The sequence below is a fragment of the Heterodontus francisci genome, chromosome 25 (assembly GCF_036365525.1).
Source record: "Heterodontus francisci isolate sHetFra1 chromosome 25, sHetFra1.hap1, whole genome shotgun sequence".
NCBI lineage: Eukaryota > Metazoa > Chordata > Chondrichthyes > Heterodontiformes > Heterodontidae > Heterodontus > Heterodontus francisci.
This window is the reverse complement of record NC_090395.1, coordinates 35067780-35085797: the sequence shown is the minus strand read 5'-3', so window position 1 is coordinate 35085797 and position 18018 is coordinate 35067780. Positions and strand designations below refer to the sequence as shown.

The 18018-nt window shown below is 41.4% G+C and overlaps 1 protein-coding gene across 3 annotated transcripts in view; it reads right to left on the bottom strand.

Annotated features, from left to right (window-relative positions):
* The window catches only part of bltp3a (bridge-like lipid transfer protein family member 3A), a 174620-nt gene that overhangs the window by 47822 nt on the left and 108780 nt on the right, over positions 1-18018 (bottom strand). For all 3 annotated transcript variants that reach the window (XM_068057072.1, XM_068057073.1, XM_068057074.1), the window contains exons 12-14: positions 13258-13399; positions 11441-11634; positions 4094-5634 (exon numbers count right to left, since the gene is read on the bottom strand). In XM_068057072.1, the coding sequence (XP_067913173.1) occupies positions 4094-5634; positions 11441-11634; positions 13258-13399 (1877 nt within the window). The remainder of the gene's footprint in view (positions 1-4093; positions 5635-11440; positions 11635-13257; positions 13400-18018) is intronic.

Here is an 18018-nt window from a genome sequence, read left to right as displayed (position 1 = left end):
GCAAGTGCAGAAAATCAAAAAGGCTAATGGAATGCTAGCCTTTATATCTAGAGGATTGGAGTATAAAGACACAGAGGTTGCGCTGCAGCTGTACAAAACCCTGGTTAGACCCCACTTGGAGTACTGTGAGTAGTTCTGGGCACCACACCTTAGGAAGGATATATTGGCCTTGGAGGGAGTGCAACGTCGGTTTACAAGAATGATACCTGGACTACAGAGACTAAGTTACGAGGAGAGATTACACAAATTAGGCCTGTTTTCGCTAGAATTTAGAAGGTTAAGGGGTGATCTGATTGAAGTCTTCAAGATATTAACAGGAAAAGACAGGCTAGATAAAGATAAACTATTTCCACTGGTTGGAGATTCTAAAACTAGGGTGCATAGTCTAAAAATTATGACCAGGCTGTTCAGGAGAGGGGTTAGGAAGCACTTCTTTACGCAAAGGGTGGTAGAGGTTTGGAACTCTCTCCCACAAACAGCAGTGGAAGCTGGAACAGTTGTTAATTTTAAATCTGAGATAGATAGATTTTTGTTAAGCAAAGATATTAAGGGATATGGGCCAAAGACAGGTATATGGAGTTAGGCCGCGGATCAGCCATGATCTCATTGAATGGCGGGACAGGCTTGAGGGGCTGAATGGCCTACTCCTGTTCCTATCTTCCTATGCTACTACATTGCAGTAGTGAGTGCTGCACTATCAGAGATACCATGTTTCAGTTGAAATGTTAAACACAAACACCCCATCTACCCTTTCAGGTGGACATAAAAGCTCCCATGGCACCTCAATCGACTAACAGCAAGTGTGTTCTCCCAGTGTCTTAGTTAATAGCTGCCTGTTAGGCAAAATCACAAACAGATTATCTGGTCATCACAGTCAGTGCAGAAATGCAGCAAGACCTGGACAATATCCAGGCTTGGACTGATAAGTGGCAAGTAACATTCGCACCACACAAGTGCCGGGCAATGACCACCTCCAACAAGAGAGGATCTAACCATCTCCCCTTTACATTCAACGGCATTACCATCGCTGAATCCCCCACTATCAACATCCGAGGGGTTACCATTGACCAGAAACGGAACTGGAGTATCCAAATAAATACCGTGGCTACAAGAGCAGGTCAGAGGCTAGGAACCCTGAGGCAAGTAGCTCACCTCCTGATTCCCCAAAGCCTGTCCACCATCTACAAGGCACAAGTCAGGAGTGTGATAGAATACTCTCCACTTGCCTGGATGGGTGCAGCTCCAACAACACAAGACGTTCGACACCATCCAGGATAAAGCAGCCCACTTGATTGGCACCCCATAAACATTCACCCCCTCCACCACTGATGCACAGTGGCAGCAGTATGTACCATCTACAAGATGCACTGCAGCAATGCACCAAGGCTCCTCAGACAGCACCTTCCAAACCCGCAACCTCTACCAACTAGAAGGACAAGGGCAGCAAATGCATGGGAACAGCACCACCTGCAAGTTCCCCTCCAAGTCACACACCATCCTGACTTGGAACCATATCGCCGTTCCTTCACTGTTGCTGGGTCAAAATCCTGGAACTCCCTTCCTAACAGCACTGTGGGTATACCTACCCCAAATGGACTGCAGCGGTTCAAGAAGGCAGCTCACCACCACCTTCTCAAGGGCAATTAGGGATGGGCAATAAATGTTGGCCTGGCCAGCGACACCCACGTCCCATGAATGAATAATAAAAAAAAACATTGCTGTCCATGGGGCTTTGCTGTGCAGAAGTGGGCTGTAAAGCATTTTGGGACATCCTGAAGTTGTAAACTGTATTCTTTCTTTTGTTGTTTCAGTGTATGAATTAGATCAAGACAAATGGCCCCATTTCAAAACAGATTTGCCAATTATTCAACCATTTTTAGCAATGAGCACAAATATTTCACATTGTGTATAGCCCAATGTGCTATATGTCCAGATAGTCTGATCTACAAGTTGTATATATTTTTAACAAACTTCAAAAATTGCCTATGACTAATTGATGAAGCATTCAAAAATTGATTAAAATACAGATGGCAGAATAAATCACCTATTCATAAAGGCTTTTGAGTTTGAGAAGTAAAAATACATTTAAAAAAATCTGTGGCAGCAGCATGTACTTGTGTGTCAGAGAGAGTAAAGCTCCCTTTCCCTTTCCACAAGAAAGGCAATTGCCCACTCATTGTGATCAAAAATAGGACAATTAACTTCCCAATGGTGGCTAAAATGCTTTTGGACAGCAGTGGAGTTATGTGAGAATAATGGACCCAGGTGCTGTGACTGTTATCACAAAACATATTCACTGCATTGATAATGTGCTAGGGTGGTGCAAAAAGTCAGACCCATCCTTCTCATGCAATATATACTACCTTTAAATATACACGAGGTCCTTAGCTTCCAAGAGTAGTCGGCAAGGAACAGAACATTGAACCAGGGATTGGAGTTAAGAATCAGTGATTGAAAGGTTGGGAGAAAAAATAGGTTTTGATTAGGCTTATTAAGGGTAGAGGGAGATAGATAGATTTCGCGCACACACGCAATCATGCCCATATATGGACAGGTCTCAGAGTTCCCGACAGCAGGGTCCCAACAGATTCAAATTTTGCCACCAATGTTGAGGAAGAATCAGAAGACTGAAAATTAGACAAGGGAGCAAGTCTGGAGGAGTTTACAAAATTTGGCTGGAGTGAGGCCATGAACAGATTTGAAGATAATGTTTAGATTTAGATTAGGGCGGCACAGTGGTTAGCACCACAGCCTCACAGCTCCAGGGACCCGGGTTCAATTCTGGGTACTGCCTGTGCGGAGTTTGCAAGTTCTCCCTGTGACCGTGTGGGTTTTCGCCAGGTGCTCCGGTTTCCTCCCACAGCCAAAGACTTGCAGGTGATAGGTAAATTGGCCATTGTAAATTGCCCGTAGTGTAGGTAGGTGGTAGGGAATATGGGATTACTGTAGGGTTAGTATAAATGGGTGGTTGTTGGTCGGCACAGACTCGGTAGGCCGAAGGGCCTGTTTCAGTGCTGTATCTCTAAATAAATAAAATAAATAAATTTTAAACATGCCAAGTGGCAGAGAGCTTGTGTAGGTCTGTTGATTGAATTGAACTCCTTCACTTGACCATTGTCCATACCACCAACACATGACCACCAGCATTCCCGAGTGTTGGACAACTTGAAATACCAAAGAATCAACTTTTAGAGTAGAATTGAGTTGCACTGCTAGGTGATTGATAGCTCAAATGGAGGCAAAAAAATTTCACTTGTCCACCCTAAAGTTTTCTGTAAACCTCTTGACAAAATCCACCAGCAACAAAAAACCTGCTCAAAACCCCGAGTTGCTCATTGTCAGATCTCAGCCATGTGCCCTCCTCCAATAAAGTTTATGACAGTAGGTGCGTACATACATAAATGTGCGCAGCATTATTCCTAAACTGTAGGAGCCTCTCAATGCAGTTGGTTTCATGTGTAGTCAGTCAAGGCCTGGAAGCAGGGCTCTAGGTACATGATTAAAGACTGAATTAACTTTTATTCCACTCAAAACGAAGTTCTACACCGAGGTTTAGGTCAATTGATGGGAAAACAATTGCAATTTGAAACTTGATTTTGATTGGGGTGGGGGGGGTGGGGGGGGTGGTGCTCAGGGGAAGGAAGGGGAGATAGGATTGGCCATCTTGCTCTCAGGTTTCCCTAAATAGCAATCAGACCTCAAGAAAAGTTGTAAATAAATTCAGCTTTGGTGGCAGTTAATAAAGTAACATATTACCTACTTTCTTGGTCAGGGAAAGGTGTAAAGGGGTCGTGCTGGTGGCGGTGAGGGGGGAGAACAACAAAAAAACCTGAAATTCCAATGATGTTACAGGACTTTGTATAGAGGTGGTGGTGGAAAGGGAACAAAAATAAACATGAAGTTGATATCCTTTCGATAGCAGGACATCTGCTTGCTTCCTTAACTAGCGTGGGTGGGAAGGGGGAAGATGAGCTTTTTGTGGAAGAAAAAAAAGCAATAAATAGTCTTAGTTTTACTCTTAGAGCAGCCTCTGTAGATATATTTATCCAAACTTAAAAGACATAATCACCACATAAAACACATTTCAGCGTACCTAGAGGATGACAGAGAAAGCATCTTTTGCATTGTGTTAGCCATCTTCTCCTTACTGAGACTGAAAGCATCTTTTGTGAGACAAACAGCCTCTTTAGTTAAATCCACAGTTATGAGCAGAGCTTCTTTTGCCACATCCTTAGTTACACTCAATGGATTTGAATCTACCTCAACATCCCCAAAGGAAGCATGATCAGTCTGAACACTGCCATCAGATACTCTGCTCCTTCTCTGTGGGTCTAAAATCAAAGATGTGCTTGTGGCTAAGGTGGGGTTAGAGGTGGAGCGATCAATGACATCCCCAGGGACTTCAGCCTCCAGCGACTCCACTGCTTCATACGCTTCTTCCACAAGTCCTTTTTCAAGTGATTGATTCGCAACCTCTTCAGTGTTAGAAATAGGAGCACTGCTCACAACTGTACCATCTTGTGATAAAATACAATGACCTAATGGTATGGGTCCCATACTTAAATCCCCATTGTGAATCCCACTGTCATCCATAGAACTGATGGTATTGTCCAGCTGATCAGTTGTTGCTTTGTTCAAAGACTTGACTTCCATGGTCAAGCTCTCCCTACTTTCAGAAGGTGAAAGTTCTGACTCAGCAAGGCTTGTGCTTTCAGACTCTTGGGATTTGGCATCACAACCTGTGGTTGGTACAGGATGAAGCAGTAAAGCAATTTCTGCACTCTTGATCAACAGCCCAATGCAAGTACTACCAGATTTAACTGGATTTTTAGTCAACCTTTCCATATCCTGAGACAGGTCTTCCTGTAGCTCAATGAGACACTCCTTCAACCTGAGTAGTACAAGGTAATGGTAGTGGTTCATGTGTGCTTTTATGTGAGCAGTGCTGTACACGAGAACATGCATATCTGCCTCAGAATCATCCTGTGTGGACTCGTTCACTTTTCCCTGCTGTGCATCAATCTCTTTGGAAGATCCGAGTGTTCCTGTGCCTATAAAATTCGGCTCTGTTCTAGACTCTGTGCAGCTCAGCATATTCAATTTATGGTCCAAACTACTGTTGCAATCTTCTAAATCAGTGGTACATTCAGACACTGAATGACTGGATGATTCCATGCATTTTTGAAACTTAGTCGGTTGGGAGACCCAAATGGAGAGGGGAAATGCATCCACAAAGCTCAAAGCCTTGCCCTTGGAACTCTCCATGCCTTCAAAGTCCAACCAGAGCTGGGAAAAATGGAGCGACCAAATATCTGTAGCAGACGATGTCTTCAATACATCATAGGCACGATTCTTCTGTGTGCGTATTCTGTCCAAATTGATTTGCTGCTCAAAAGCATGATGGAAGAAAACATTTTGCAGCACATCAAAACTGTCTGCAGACTTAGGGAACTCCTTATATGACACATGAAAGAATTCAAACTCTTTGAAGGCTTTTAGCACCATTTGGAGATCGGAGTGTGTGCAGTTTACAGAGTGTCGGGTGTTTGTAGCCACAACATCTGAAGTCTGAATGGTGAGGTACTGTGGCCTGTCTGGATGAGCCACTACCTTCTTGTCCACCGGAATAATGAACTGCAAAATAAAAAGAAAAGCTCTTTTCTAACTGTTCTATGGGTCAAATTATGAAACCATGCAAATTCCGAGCAAGTGTCAATGGGACACACATATTCACACAGATAACACTCCACTACAGTACCTTCATTCCTGCTACATAATGGAAAATTAGTAATTTTATTTCTTTAGCCTCGCGCAAAAAACAAAACCCTGACTCTAAATCTGCTCCAGAGGGTAGAAAGTCTTGTACCACAGATTTCAAAACTATATTGACCTATTTTGAAGCTGGCATAATAAACACAAATATCCCAACAGTGTGAAGCAAAACAGTGGAGAAAAACTGGAGTTGACATTTTACATCTACCACAGAGATGAGTGTACTGTCCCAAACTCAAATCTCAATTTGCCAAAATTATAATCACTTACTTTGACAAAATAATTGATAGTTATTTTTTTTATCAAGCTGCATATTTTTAGCTGTTTGATTTCCAGAAATACCCTTTGGTGCTCACTTGGAGGTCCCGAATCTTTCTGCCAACTGACTTGTGGAAGTGGAGTACATCCCTGCAGGTACAATATACGTGCTATATATTGGGCAAAGGAAACTGCTGCCTGTTTAGCTTTCTCACCATACTGAAATATGTTGATGTCTGTTGGACACACAGCTGACCACAAGGTTTTTTTTTCAAGTTAAAAACTTGGGTAATGAAATATTTTTATTGACTATCCATAAACATATGCAAGTATTTTTTGAAAAAAAGTGATAACATCTACCCCCACCCCTCCCCATTAGATTTCCAATTACTATGCACCATTTGTACCCGAGCAGTCACTTCTCGTGCCATTTCTTAACCAATAATGCAATGTGTGCAGCAATCATGTTCTTTTATTTCCCCCTTCCTGCATAACTTTGATTGCCTTGTGGTGCTGGGAAACCACAAACACCAGTTTCTACTCTGCTAATGCATGCTGCAATGGTTTAGTACACCAAAGTGGCTGCCCATAATTCGATACGCTCAAAATAATGCTGCAAGGACGTGAAGCCTCAGTGGATTAACTTTTCATCCTTGGAATTTGTGTTCAAAATGAGTGCAAATTGATGAGCTGAAAACACCCCTTTCTGATGGCTGAGGTTACAAATCTCAATAGAATTCTCACAGGGTGTGGATCAACAGCACAAAACTGTTCATATGGCACAACCTGGCCACACAAATGTAAAAGATATTTGCCCTACATTTATCATATTCCATACCAGAGTCAGATATAGCTCCAACAGTGCTGTCCTGCAGCAGTGATGCTCAAATGCAACATGTTCAAGCACAAACCAATTTAAAAAAATTAAAACAACAGGACACAAATACATATGCTTAGGAACAAACTGCCTTCAAACTTTTAATGTCATGAAGCAACATTGAGCATGTTTTTGAGATCTGAATTACTGTTTCCAATCACTGATCCTGTACAGCTTTTATAGTACATTTGCAAGCACTTCCATTTGATCAGGTCAAGCAAAGAAGACACAGATTACAACACTTCAGCACTGAATCATGAAATCACATTACACTAGGATCCCACTATAACACTGTTCTTTAGATTTAGAGATACAGCACTGAAACAGGCCCTTCGGCCCACCGAGTCTGTGCCGACCATTAACCACCCATTTTTACACTAATCCTACAATAATCCCATATTCCTACCACATTCTCACCTGTCCCTATATTCCCCTACTACCTACACTAATGGCAATTTATAATGGCCAATTCACCTATCAACCTGCAAGTCTTTTGGCTGTGGGAGGAAACCGGAGCACCCGGAGAAAACCCACGCAGACACAGGGAGAACTTGCAAACTCCGCACAGGCAGTACCCAGAATTGAACCCGGGTCGCTGGAGCTGTGAGGCTGCGGTGCTAACCACTGCGCCGCCCTACTGTGCCACTACTGTTCACAGTAGTGTGGAGCTCAGTATAAAGTGGGCACGTTTTGGACCCCAAAATTTTGATTTAAATTTAAATGTTCAGAACCATTCTCCAGAAAAGAAACAAACAACTCAGTGATTGGCCTGATTGAGGTCATTAAAATTAAAACTAAACTTTGACAGGGTGGATGTAAAGATGATGGTCGGACATCTGGAAACTCCAAAACTCAAAACCAGAAAAATAAAACGGTCACTAATAAATCTAATAGGGAATTCAGGAGAAACTTTTTTTTTAAACCTAGAGTGGTGAGAATGTGGAACTCGCTACCACAGAGTGGTGAGGTGAATAGCATAGATACATTTAAGGGGAAACTGGATAAGCACATGAACGAGAAAGGAATAGAGGATATGCTGATTGGGTGCAATGAACAGCAGGTGGGAGGCGGCTCATCTGGAGCTTTAACACCAGAATAGACCAGTAGGGCCGAATGGCCTGTTTGTGCTGGAAACTCTAATTGTGTAACCTTGAAGTATAAACGCTCCACAAATGACAAACGTCTGCCTGGTAATAGATTAAGAACCAGCCAATGAGATGGTAGTCTCGTGACTAAGTAAGGTACCGTTTTTCGCCGTATAAATATAGGTCAAACACACTGATACCGATACAACCATCAACACGAAATGAGGTGTACTGAATCATGAAAGAGAAAATGATACACGATCGCAGAGAAGCTGAAAATCATTGCCCAGCTCAAGGAAGGTGCTACGCAAGCATCCATTTTGCAAAGAAAGGGGATTGCTGAATCAAGGATTCCTGGGTGATTTAGAGATTAAGACAAGTTGAGAAGGGCGTCAATGGAGATGGATGAAGGTGGGCAAGAAAGAAAGCCTGAATTGATGGGCTTCATTTTGTTATTGCATGTTATAGAGTCAGTCATTTCCAGCAAAGGAGGCCATTTGGCTCATTGAGTCCATGCCAGCTCTCCATAGACCAATCCAGTCAGGCCTACTCACCTGTTCAGGCCCCATAGCCCTGCAAGTTTATTTTCTTTATCAGCCCATTCAATTTCTTTTTGAAATCATTGATTGTCTCCACCCTTGTGGGCAGCGAGTTCCAGGTCATGACCACTCACTGTATAAAAAAAGATCTTGTTCACATTCCCCCTGCATCTCTTGCCCAAAACCTCTGTTTATTTGCATCAGATCAAATGGTTTATCTGTTTGAGACCGTTTTAATCATTTCACCTGTAGTTCTGCATTATTTTGCTACTGGCTTGGCACTTTTGAAAGGACCTTGTTATAATGCAGTCTCACCCATAACTTGGTATGGAACCAATGGACTATGTTATAGTGGGGTCCCAGTGTAATTTTTTTTGTTGTCTACATGTCCCACTGAGGTACACCAGATAATTGCGAGGTTAAATGCGGTCGATAGACAAAATCTAAGCTCCACACTGTCCTTACCGGGTGCTTACATACTAAGATATACATACTCTTGGTAAGGTCACTGGACAGCAATAAGGAATAGGAACCTCAACAGACACTCCTGAGCCCTAGGGTTGAATGTCCACTTCCTGACCACTGGGTCACTACAAATTAAAACAGCCCCACTGTCCACTGGGGCAAAAATCAGCTACCTCAGCACAGGACAGACAGACTGAACTGGAGTTTACCCGGATGTGCATAAACCGATTGAGTCACAGGGAAATTCTGAAGGGTAGTTTCCACACAAAATACCTGCTGACCAACATATCAAAACAAAATCAGACAAAAGAGAACCAAAAAAACCTGTAAATTTGTGGACAATCCCTTTATAACATACAGCATGTAGCAATTCAAAAATATTTCCTTAACTTTGATTGCTCTGCATTTGAACAGTGAAATGTACAAAGAACAAAGAACAGTACAGCACAGGAACAGGCCATTCGGCCCTCCAAGCCTGCTCCGATCTTGATGCCTGCCTAAACTAAAACCTTCTGCACTTCCAGGGTCCGTATCCCTCTACTCCCATCCGATTCATGTATTTGTCAAGATGCCTCTTAAACGTCTCTATGGTACCTGCTTCCACCACCTCTCCCGGCAACAAGTTCCAGGCACTCACCACCCTCTGTGTAAAGAACTTGCCTCGCACATCCCCTCTAAACTTTGCCCCTCTCACCTTAAACCTATGTCCCATAGTAACTGACTCTACCACCCTGGGAAAAAGCTTCTGACTATCCACTCTGTCCATGCCACTCATAACTTTGTAAACCTTTATCATGTCGCCCCTCCACCTCCGTTGATCCAGTGAAAACAATCCGAGTTTTTCCAACCTTTCCTCATAGCTAATGCCCTCCAGACCAGGCAACATCCTGGTAAACCGCTTCTGTACCCTTGCCAAAGCCTCCACGTCCTTCTGGTAGTGTGGTGACCAGAATTGCACGCAATATTCTAAGTGTGGCCTAACTAAAGTTCTGTACAGCTGCAGCATGTCTTGCCAATTTTTATACTCTTTGCCCCGACCGATGAAGACAAGCATGCCGTATGCCTTCTTGACTACCTTATCCACCCGAGTTGCTACTTTGTGACCTGTGGACCTGTATGCCCAGATCTCTCTGCCTGTCAATACTCCTCAGGGTTCTGCGATTTAGTTTAGTTTAGTTTAATGATACAGCACTGAAACAGGCCCTTCAGCCCACCGAGTCTGTGCCGACCATCAACCACCCACTTATACTAATCCTACACTAATTCCATATTCCTACCACATCCCCACCTGTCCCTATATTTTCCCTACCACCTACCTATACTAGGGGCAATTTCTAATGGCCAAGTTACCTATCAACCTGCAAGTCTTTGGCATGTGGGAGGAAACCCACGCAGACACAGGGAGAACTTGCAAACTCCACACAGTCCCCAGAATTGAACCCGGGTCGCTGGAGCTGTGAGGCTGCGGTGCTGACCACTGCGCCGCCCTTACTGTATACTTCCCACCTGCATTAGATCTTCCAAAATGCATTACCTCACATTTGGCCGGATTAAACTCCATCTGCCATTTCTCCGCCCAAGTCTCCAACCAATCTATATCCTGCTGTATCTTCGGACAATCCTCATCACTGTCAGCAACTCCACCAACCTTTGTGTCGTCCGCAAACTTACTAATCAGACCAGCTACATTTTCCTCTAAATCATTTATATACTACGTTTCCTCCAAATCATTTATATATATGTAATGGGAAAAAAACAACCTCACTCATTCAATGACTACAGTTTAAACACTAAGGTGTTGCACTGGACTAAAACTCAGGGAACAATCTGAATAGTACATTATCGCACTGAATTTACAATTTTTTTTTCAGGTATTAAACATCTTTAAATTACAACTGGAAAGCAAAATTCCACATCTTTTCTTACGCTGTGTACACCAATTTTCACCCGGTGATTTTCTCATGATGTCAAAGTACAGACAAAGTAATTGCATAAATGTTTTTGAAGTATAAACATTTGTTAAATCAGAAAAATCAACATCCCCAATAAAAACAATCTTAATTTCATTTTTTACACAAACAGCAACGTATATGCACATATTTGGATGATATGGTGTCTTATACATCTATGGCAAAGTGGGAGAACCTGTGATTTTCATAAAGGGTGGGGGGCTTCAAGTTTAACGAACAGAGGTGTTCAAGTATGACAGAAGTAAAATGTGTTATATGAAGTGTTTGCTTATGCAAGTCTAATATTAAATGCATTGTGAAAACATATTGACAGAATTGGAGTTGACAATAACTGAGAACTAACTCTCTCAAAAATGGCCATCAGCTCCCTCGTCAAACATAAATCATACCCCACAGGTCTTCACAGCATATCATTGACAAACCTTGAATACATACTTTCATTATAATTAAATTAGATCTTTGGCAGTGACTAACCTTCAACATGAGGCCATTCATACAAAAGTCAACATGCTCATCCACTTTCACAGAATTATTCAATTTATAAATGGCTTTGAACTGCTGTAGTGTCTGATACAAGTCCAAAGAGAAGGAGTTCATCCACAGCATGCTGACTGGATCCAGTATAAATTGTAAGGTATTGAGTTTTACGTAAAGGTTAGGGCAAGGCACTGTAAATGGAAAAATGCAAGATAAAACTATAGCAAAAAAACATGTATAATAAATTTTAGTCAATTGGGTAAATGGCATAAAGCTGCTGAAAACAAACTGTCTTCATAAAATTTGCATGGCTTGGTACTTATTGTATCAGAATGGCCAGATTGTCAAGTCGCCTAGTGGGCTGGCAGATGAGTAGCACAGTGACATCAAATGTGGTTAGATAGAGGTGCCCAATCTTTGTGGGACACTTAATTGTGTATCCTGCAGCCTTGGAATCGATAAAGTTCAAAATCAATGCCTCCCCTTAATTGCCATACATCACATGTTGCTGAAAATACCTAATTCAGTGTTCCTATTTTAGATTCTTTAATCTGCGAGGCAACAAAGCTTAAAAACAGCTCTTTCCAAACCATCAGCACACAAAATTCTACAATAAATCCCAAATAGATATTATAAGTACAATTAGGACTAAATGCCGAGCATGAGTGCCAGATTGAGGGGTAGTGTAGCATATGGCCCTCAGGGCACAGGCCAAAACCCCTATGGTACAATATCAATAGTATCTCCTGATTACCTATCCTCCCCACCACCCTACATATCAAAGGTAATGAAGAACGTCTCTATTGGAATCCTACTTTTTGATACAATAGGACCCAGCATTTGCATTGGTCCTTACCTAATGAATAATATTTAAAAATTAAAGAGAAGTTGGCATCATTCACACTGCAGTCCTTACTTCAACTTGGTGGCCATAACAAGCAGCAGTGTTAAGAGTTAAAACCAGAGGACAGATCATTCTTGAGAGCTGGCTGGTCAAAACCAATTCACATACAATCATTTGTCAGCTAAATCAATATGTTTACAGTCTTAAACCAGGATTACATTAATTGAATATTTCCTACTGCTTATGAGAAATGAATTGGCTCATAAAAGGAAGCATCAAGAATTCAATTGCTTGGACACATGGCATAAGCTTTACACTGATATTCAGAGGTTGCAGAGCTATGGTAATTAGCAAAAGAGGAGAGGCAAGGAGAATTTATTTTATATCAATGTCGCAAGTTACGATGGCGTGGAATGCACTGCCCAAAAGGGTGGTGGAACCAGATTCAGTACTAACTTCCAAAAGAAAATCGGATATCTGCTTGAAAAAAAAAGACCAATTTGTAGGTCTATGGGGAAAGGGCAGAAGAATGGGATAACTGGATAGCTTTCAAAGAACCAGCTCTAATGGGCTGAATAGCTTTCTGCACAATATCAATTCATGATCTAGCCTGCAGATGACATCAGAAATGCGTAAAGCATACCACTCCAGTCTTTCAATGTACAAATGGAGTGAAGCTTCTAGCCGTGTCCACGTCAATTTGGTGTATAAAGAGGCACAAAATTTACATGGATCCTGTGTCCATCACAGCTGCTGTACAAATAAATACCGACTTGCTCCATCATGATCAGTTTGTCATTCACGCAAATATCAGCTTCTCTTCAGCAATAGGCAGATGATTTACCAAGTCACCAAAAGATGACTCATTTTTATCCATACAACGTGCAGTGCAATTATGAAACAGCACTGAACTCAAGCATGCCACATTCATCATTCATTTTGAAACGTTACTTATTTATCAAAACCTTACCAGGAAATTCTTTACTGTCAGGAAAATAGTATTCAGTGAATTCAATGTGAATTGCTGACATGTCAGCCGGAAGATGGTATGATGCCCTGTTGCAGGAAAGTAAGGTTGTGGGCTTCTTACTGTGCTGACCAGCCGCTGAGACCTTAAATAACATGAAGCATTAATAGTCCATTAACAGAAACCAAGTGGTTCAATTAATTTCATTACAGAAACCTATCCGATGTATCAATAGACAGTGACACAGATGATGTAATTATAGTCCACAACATAAACTCTCAGCATTTGGCCAGACTCAGCATACTAGAACATAAATTCTCAGACAAGCATTAGAACTTGAAGGACGCAGGGCGCCAGGGAATGCCATGTCTGGGTTGAAAACTAAATTCTCATCACAGCCCAAGCTATCTCCAGCTCTCTACCACCCCTTCCCCCCACCCCACCACACTCAACTCAAACAGAGTGGAAGAAAGGTGGCTGGGGCACTTCTTGTTCAGTTACACTTGGGAGATCCAGGATCACATCACTGACTATGCTCAGAAACACATCTAGGAGTGGGATAGTTACTCCCTCTCAGCACCCAAAACTATAGTCAGACAATAAAGTTAGCTTCACTTGCTCCTTTTACCAAAATACAGCCATTAAATGATCAGGACCCAGATATCAAAACTTGAAGTCGATGAGGACAGTGAAAAGACCAATTAATCCTTAAAGAAAAGTACACAAATTTAACCAGAAACTTTTAAAAACACACACAAAAATAAGATTAGAGAAATAAATGTGTGGCTCAAAGACTCTTATGGTAGAAGTGGGTTCCAGTCTGAGAGACACTGGCACCAGTACAGGGGAAACTGGGGACAGTTGACACCTGAACCGTGCTGGGACCAGTGTTCTAGCAAACCGTATAACTAAGGAAGTAGAGAGAGTTTTAAACTAAACAGTGGGGGATAGGCACATCAAATTTGGGAAGATGTGGTAAATCAAAGAGTCGAGACAAAGCAAGAGAGAAAGGCATTAATATGGGAAATGATAAACAGACTGTGACTAAAAGGGAAAGACAGTACAAATCGAAGACTAAATCAGAAGTCAAGCTATACGTTACACAAATAATAAAAGGCAGGAGTATTACAACAGCAAGCAACCAGAAGCTCGGGGTTATGCTTTCGGACTGAGCGGAGGTGTTCCGTAAAGCTGTCACCCAATCTGCATTTGGTCTCCCCAATGCAGAGGTGACCGCATTGTGAGCAGCGAATACAGTATACTACATTGAAAGTACAAATAAATCGCTGCTTCACCGGAAAGGAGCGTTTGAGGCCTTGGATAGCGAACAGCGAGGAGGTAAAAGTGCAGGTATTACACCTCCTGCAGTTGCATGGCAAGGGGACGAGGTGTTGAGGGTAATGGAGTGGAGCAGGGTGCCACGGAGGGAACGATCCCTCGGAATGCTGACAGGGGAAGGGAAGATGCATTTGGTGGCATCACGCTGTAGGGGCGGAAATGGTGGAGGATGATCCTCTAGATGTGGAGGCTGGTGGGGTGGAAAGTGAAGTCAAGGGGAATCCTGTCCTGGTTCTGGGACATCTTGAACATCCCATGAAGAAATGCCCAGAGAAAGCATTCAAGCTATTCCACAGAACTGTTGCGCAGTTAAGAGACACTCTCCAAATTGGCCTTACTGCATGGCCAAGTCATAAGCAGGAGTAGGTGTAACTTCATCCACCAGCTCCTGATCAGCAACAAACACGAATATTCTGCAACCAATTTGCAAATCTCTTAAGATTTGTGCCCTGAAAAAAACTTGGATTCTTGCACATTGGTTGTTTGACCTACACTGGTAGTAGGCACACTATGCATACATTAGTAGGATTTGAATATAATTGGAAAAACAAAGTACTCTTACAACTGCTCAGCCTACATGCCAAACATTAATTACTGAAATACAAATTGTCACCCTTATTTTCCAAGAGGTTTGGAATTTGTTCCAGATAGATTTTACTTGCTAAGATTCACCTAATGTGAAAGAGAGGTTCCAAATAACGGGACAAGACAGGGGTCAGCAACTTTTGTTTTTAAATCTGAAGAGCCTTTAAAAAGAAATTGCCAAAAATAAAAAAACTATTGGGATTTGCAAGATAAAATTCCGGCATTTCTAAACCAAACACTCGGCAAATTGCCAAAAGTCTCTGGTAAAATGCGTAATTTGCATATGAGAAAAATATGTGCTGAATTTATCGAGAGAAAAAATTGAAATTCAAATAGACCCAACTCTGAATTAATGTTTTTTGAAACTATAATTTTGTCAGTAGTTACCTTTAAAGCAAACTACAAGAATTAAGACAGTTTTTTCAGCTATTGATTCTTGATTTTAAAAAAGTTTTTTGTTTCAGAATAATTTATTGTCTCAGCTATATCAGAAACAATAATGGTTGCAACCATAAAACCGGTTCCTCAAACCAAAGGCATTATCCATAAACATGGTGTTGCTATACCACTTGAACAGAATCGTTACAGCGCAGGAGGCCGCCATTCGGCCCATCATGTCTGCACCAGCTCTGAAAGAGCAACTCCCTCAGTTCCATTCCTGTCTTCTCCCCATAACCCTGCACATTCTTCCTTTTCATACAACTGTCCAATTCACTTTTGAATGCTTCAACTGAACCTGCCTCCACCATGTTCTCAGACAGTGCATTCCAGACCTTAACCACTTGCTGCGTGAAAGTTTTTCCTCCTGTCACTTTTGTTTCTCTTACCAAATACTTCAAATCTATGCCCTCTTGTTCTCAATCTTTCATAAGTGGGAATAGTTTCTGTTGATCTACTCTATCCAGACCCCTCATGATTTTGAATATCTCTATCAAATCACCTCTCAGCCTTCTCTTCGCAAAGGAAAACAGTACTAACTTCAATCTAGCTTCATAACTGAAATTCCTCATCCCTGGGACCATTCTCGTGAATCTTTTCTGTACTCTCTCCAATGCCCTCACGTCCTTCCTCACGTGCGGTGCCCAAAACTGGACTCAATACTCCAGCTAAGGCTGAACTGGTCTCTTATACAAGTAATTTATTTAGAGCATGAAATGACTTTCACAAAAAAAATTCTTTTGAAATGGTGAAGTGTAGCATAATGATTAGCTTTTTGTCCCCACAATAAAAACAAGGCTCTTTTTTTTTCAGGCTTTCTTCATGTTCATGTGAAACAACTAGAAAAGGTTGGAGCCGCAAATGAGATGTTAGAGCTGCATGTTGTAAACTCCTGGGATAAGAGGTCTATTACTGCTATTCTCAAATAGCATTGCCATTGCAACCTGCAACAATGATATGCTCAGACTTATCAATTTACAATCCAGTTCCTGAAACAATCCTCTCATGTTTAAAAGATATACTTTTCACAGAATCTTTTTTCTTTTTCTTTGGCAGAAAGGCTTACCATGCTTGGCTCCAATGCCCGCAAGCCTTGAATAAGCTCAATTTAATAGAAAATGCTGTAAATACTCAGGTCAGGCAGAACCTGCGGACAGACAAACAGAGTCAGCATTTCAGATCTGTGACCTTTCACTGTGTTCTGATCAAGGGTCACCGACCTGAAATGTTAACTGTTTCTCTCCACAGAATCTGTCAGGTCTGCTGACTATTACCAACATTTTCTATGTTTATTTCAGATTTCCAGCATCTGCAGTATTTTGCTTTTGACACAGAAGAAAACATTCTGATTGGTGAGTGACAATGACTTCAAAGGATTAATCAAAGGAAAAAATTTAAATTTGAGGATAAAAGTCAAACTCAGACAAAAGCCAGGCTTTCGTTTTGCCAATGATGGCTGTCAACTGGAGACCAGAAAGGTTCAAGGAGTGACTCAGAGGCCAAAAAGAATGAGGAAGACAGTGTTAGTTTCACAATGAACAGAATGTTCTTCATATAGAATACATCCATTTTTAGAAACTGAACGGAGAAAGAAATCACTTTGTTGCAGCAGAAATGTGTAATTCAAAATGACGTCTAATAAAACCATTCAAAATTATTACTTCTAAATCCTGGTCTGTCCTTTAGTATTCACTTTGCAAATGGAACGGTTTTGTACCCAAGTCTTAGAAATTTTCTTGTCCTTGTAGGTGACATTAGTTTATTGCTGAATTAATTACACTTTTGGACTAGTATGCCTGCTAGTGGTTTAAGAAAATACACGATACCAATCTTACAAGCATATCATAAATCAAAGAATCCAAGACAGCAATACCATTAACTTACGATGGTTTTCACTTTAGACGATGAATATGGAAGCCACTGGCAATGATATTATGGTCAGAAACATTCGATACTGATCTTTGAAGGGACGGCAAATCAAAATAAATTATATGGGGGAATCGTACACTATTTCCTCAGGTCAAATGGTAGCAGAGTTTTAAGTTTTATATTACTCCAAAGACATCAGGCTTGGCAAAATGACAGTGCTGAGTGACAGGACAGCAGCTAATGCTAGAAGATTCCCCCCCTCACCCAGCACCAAGAGAGATGTAATCTGTTGTAACTGTAGTTTTCATTTATTGAAGCTATTTAGCTTCAAAGCTAGGATAGAAAAGAAGGTTCCTTTGAAGCATTCTTAATATAGTACGCAGCTGTAATAAAAAAAGAATCTCAAGGGTTATACTGAATTAATCAGTTAAATAAAATGAAACCAGGGTGCAATGCCACAACACATTAACTTATTAACACTCAATGTTGAGTTAGATCCAATAAGGCAACTTCACAATTTTGACATTAATTGGT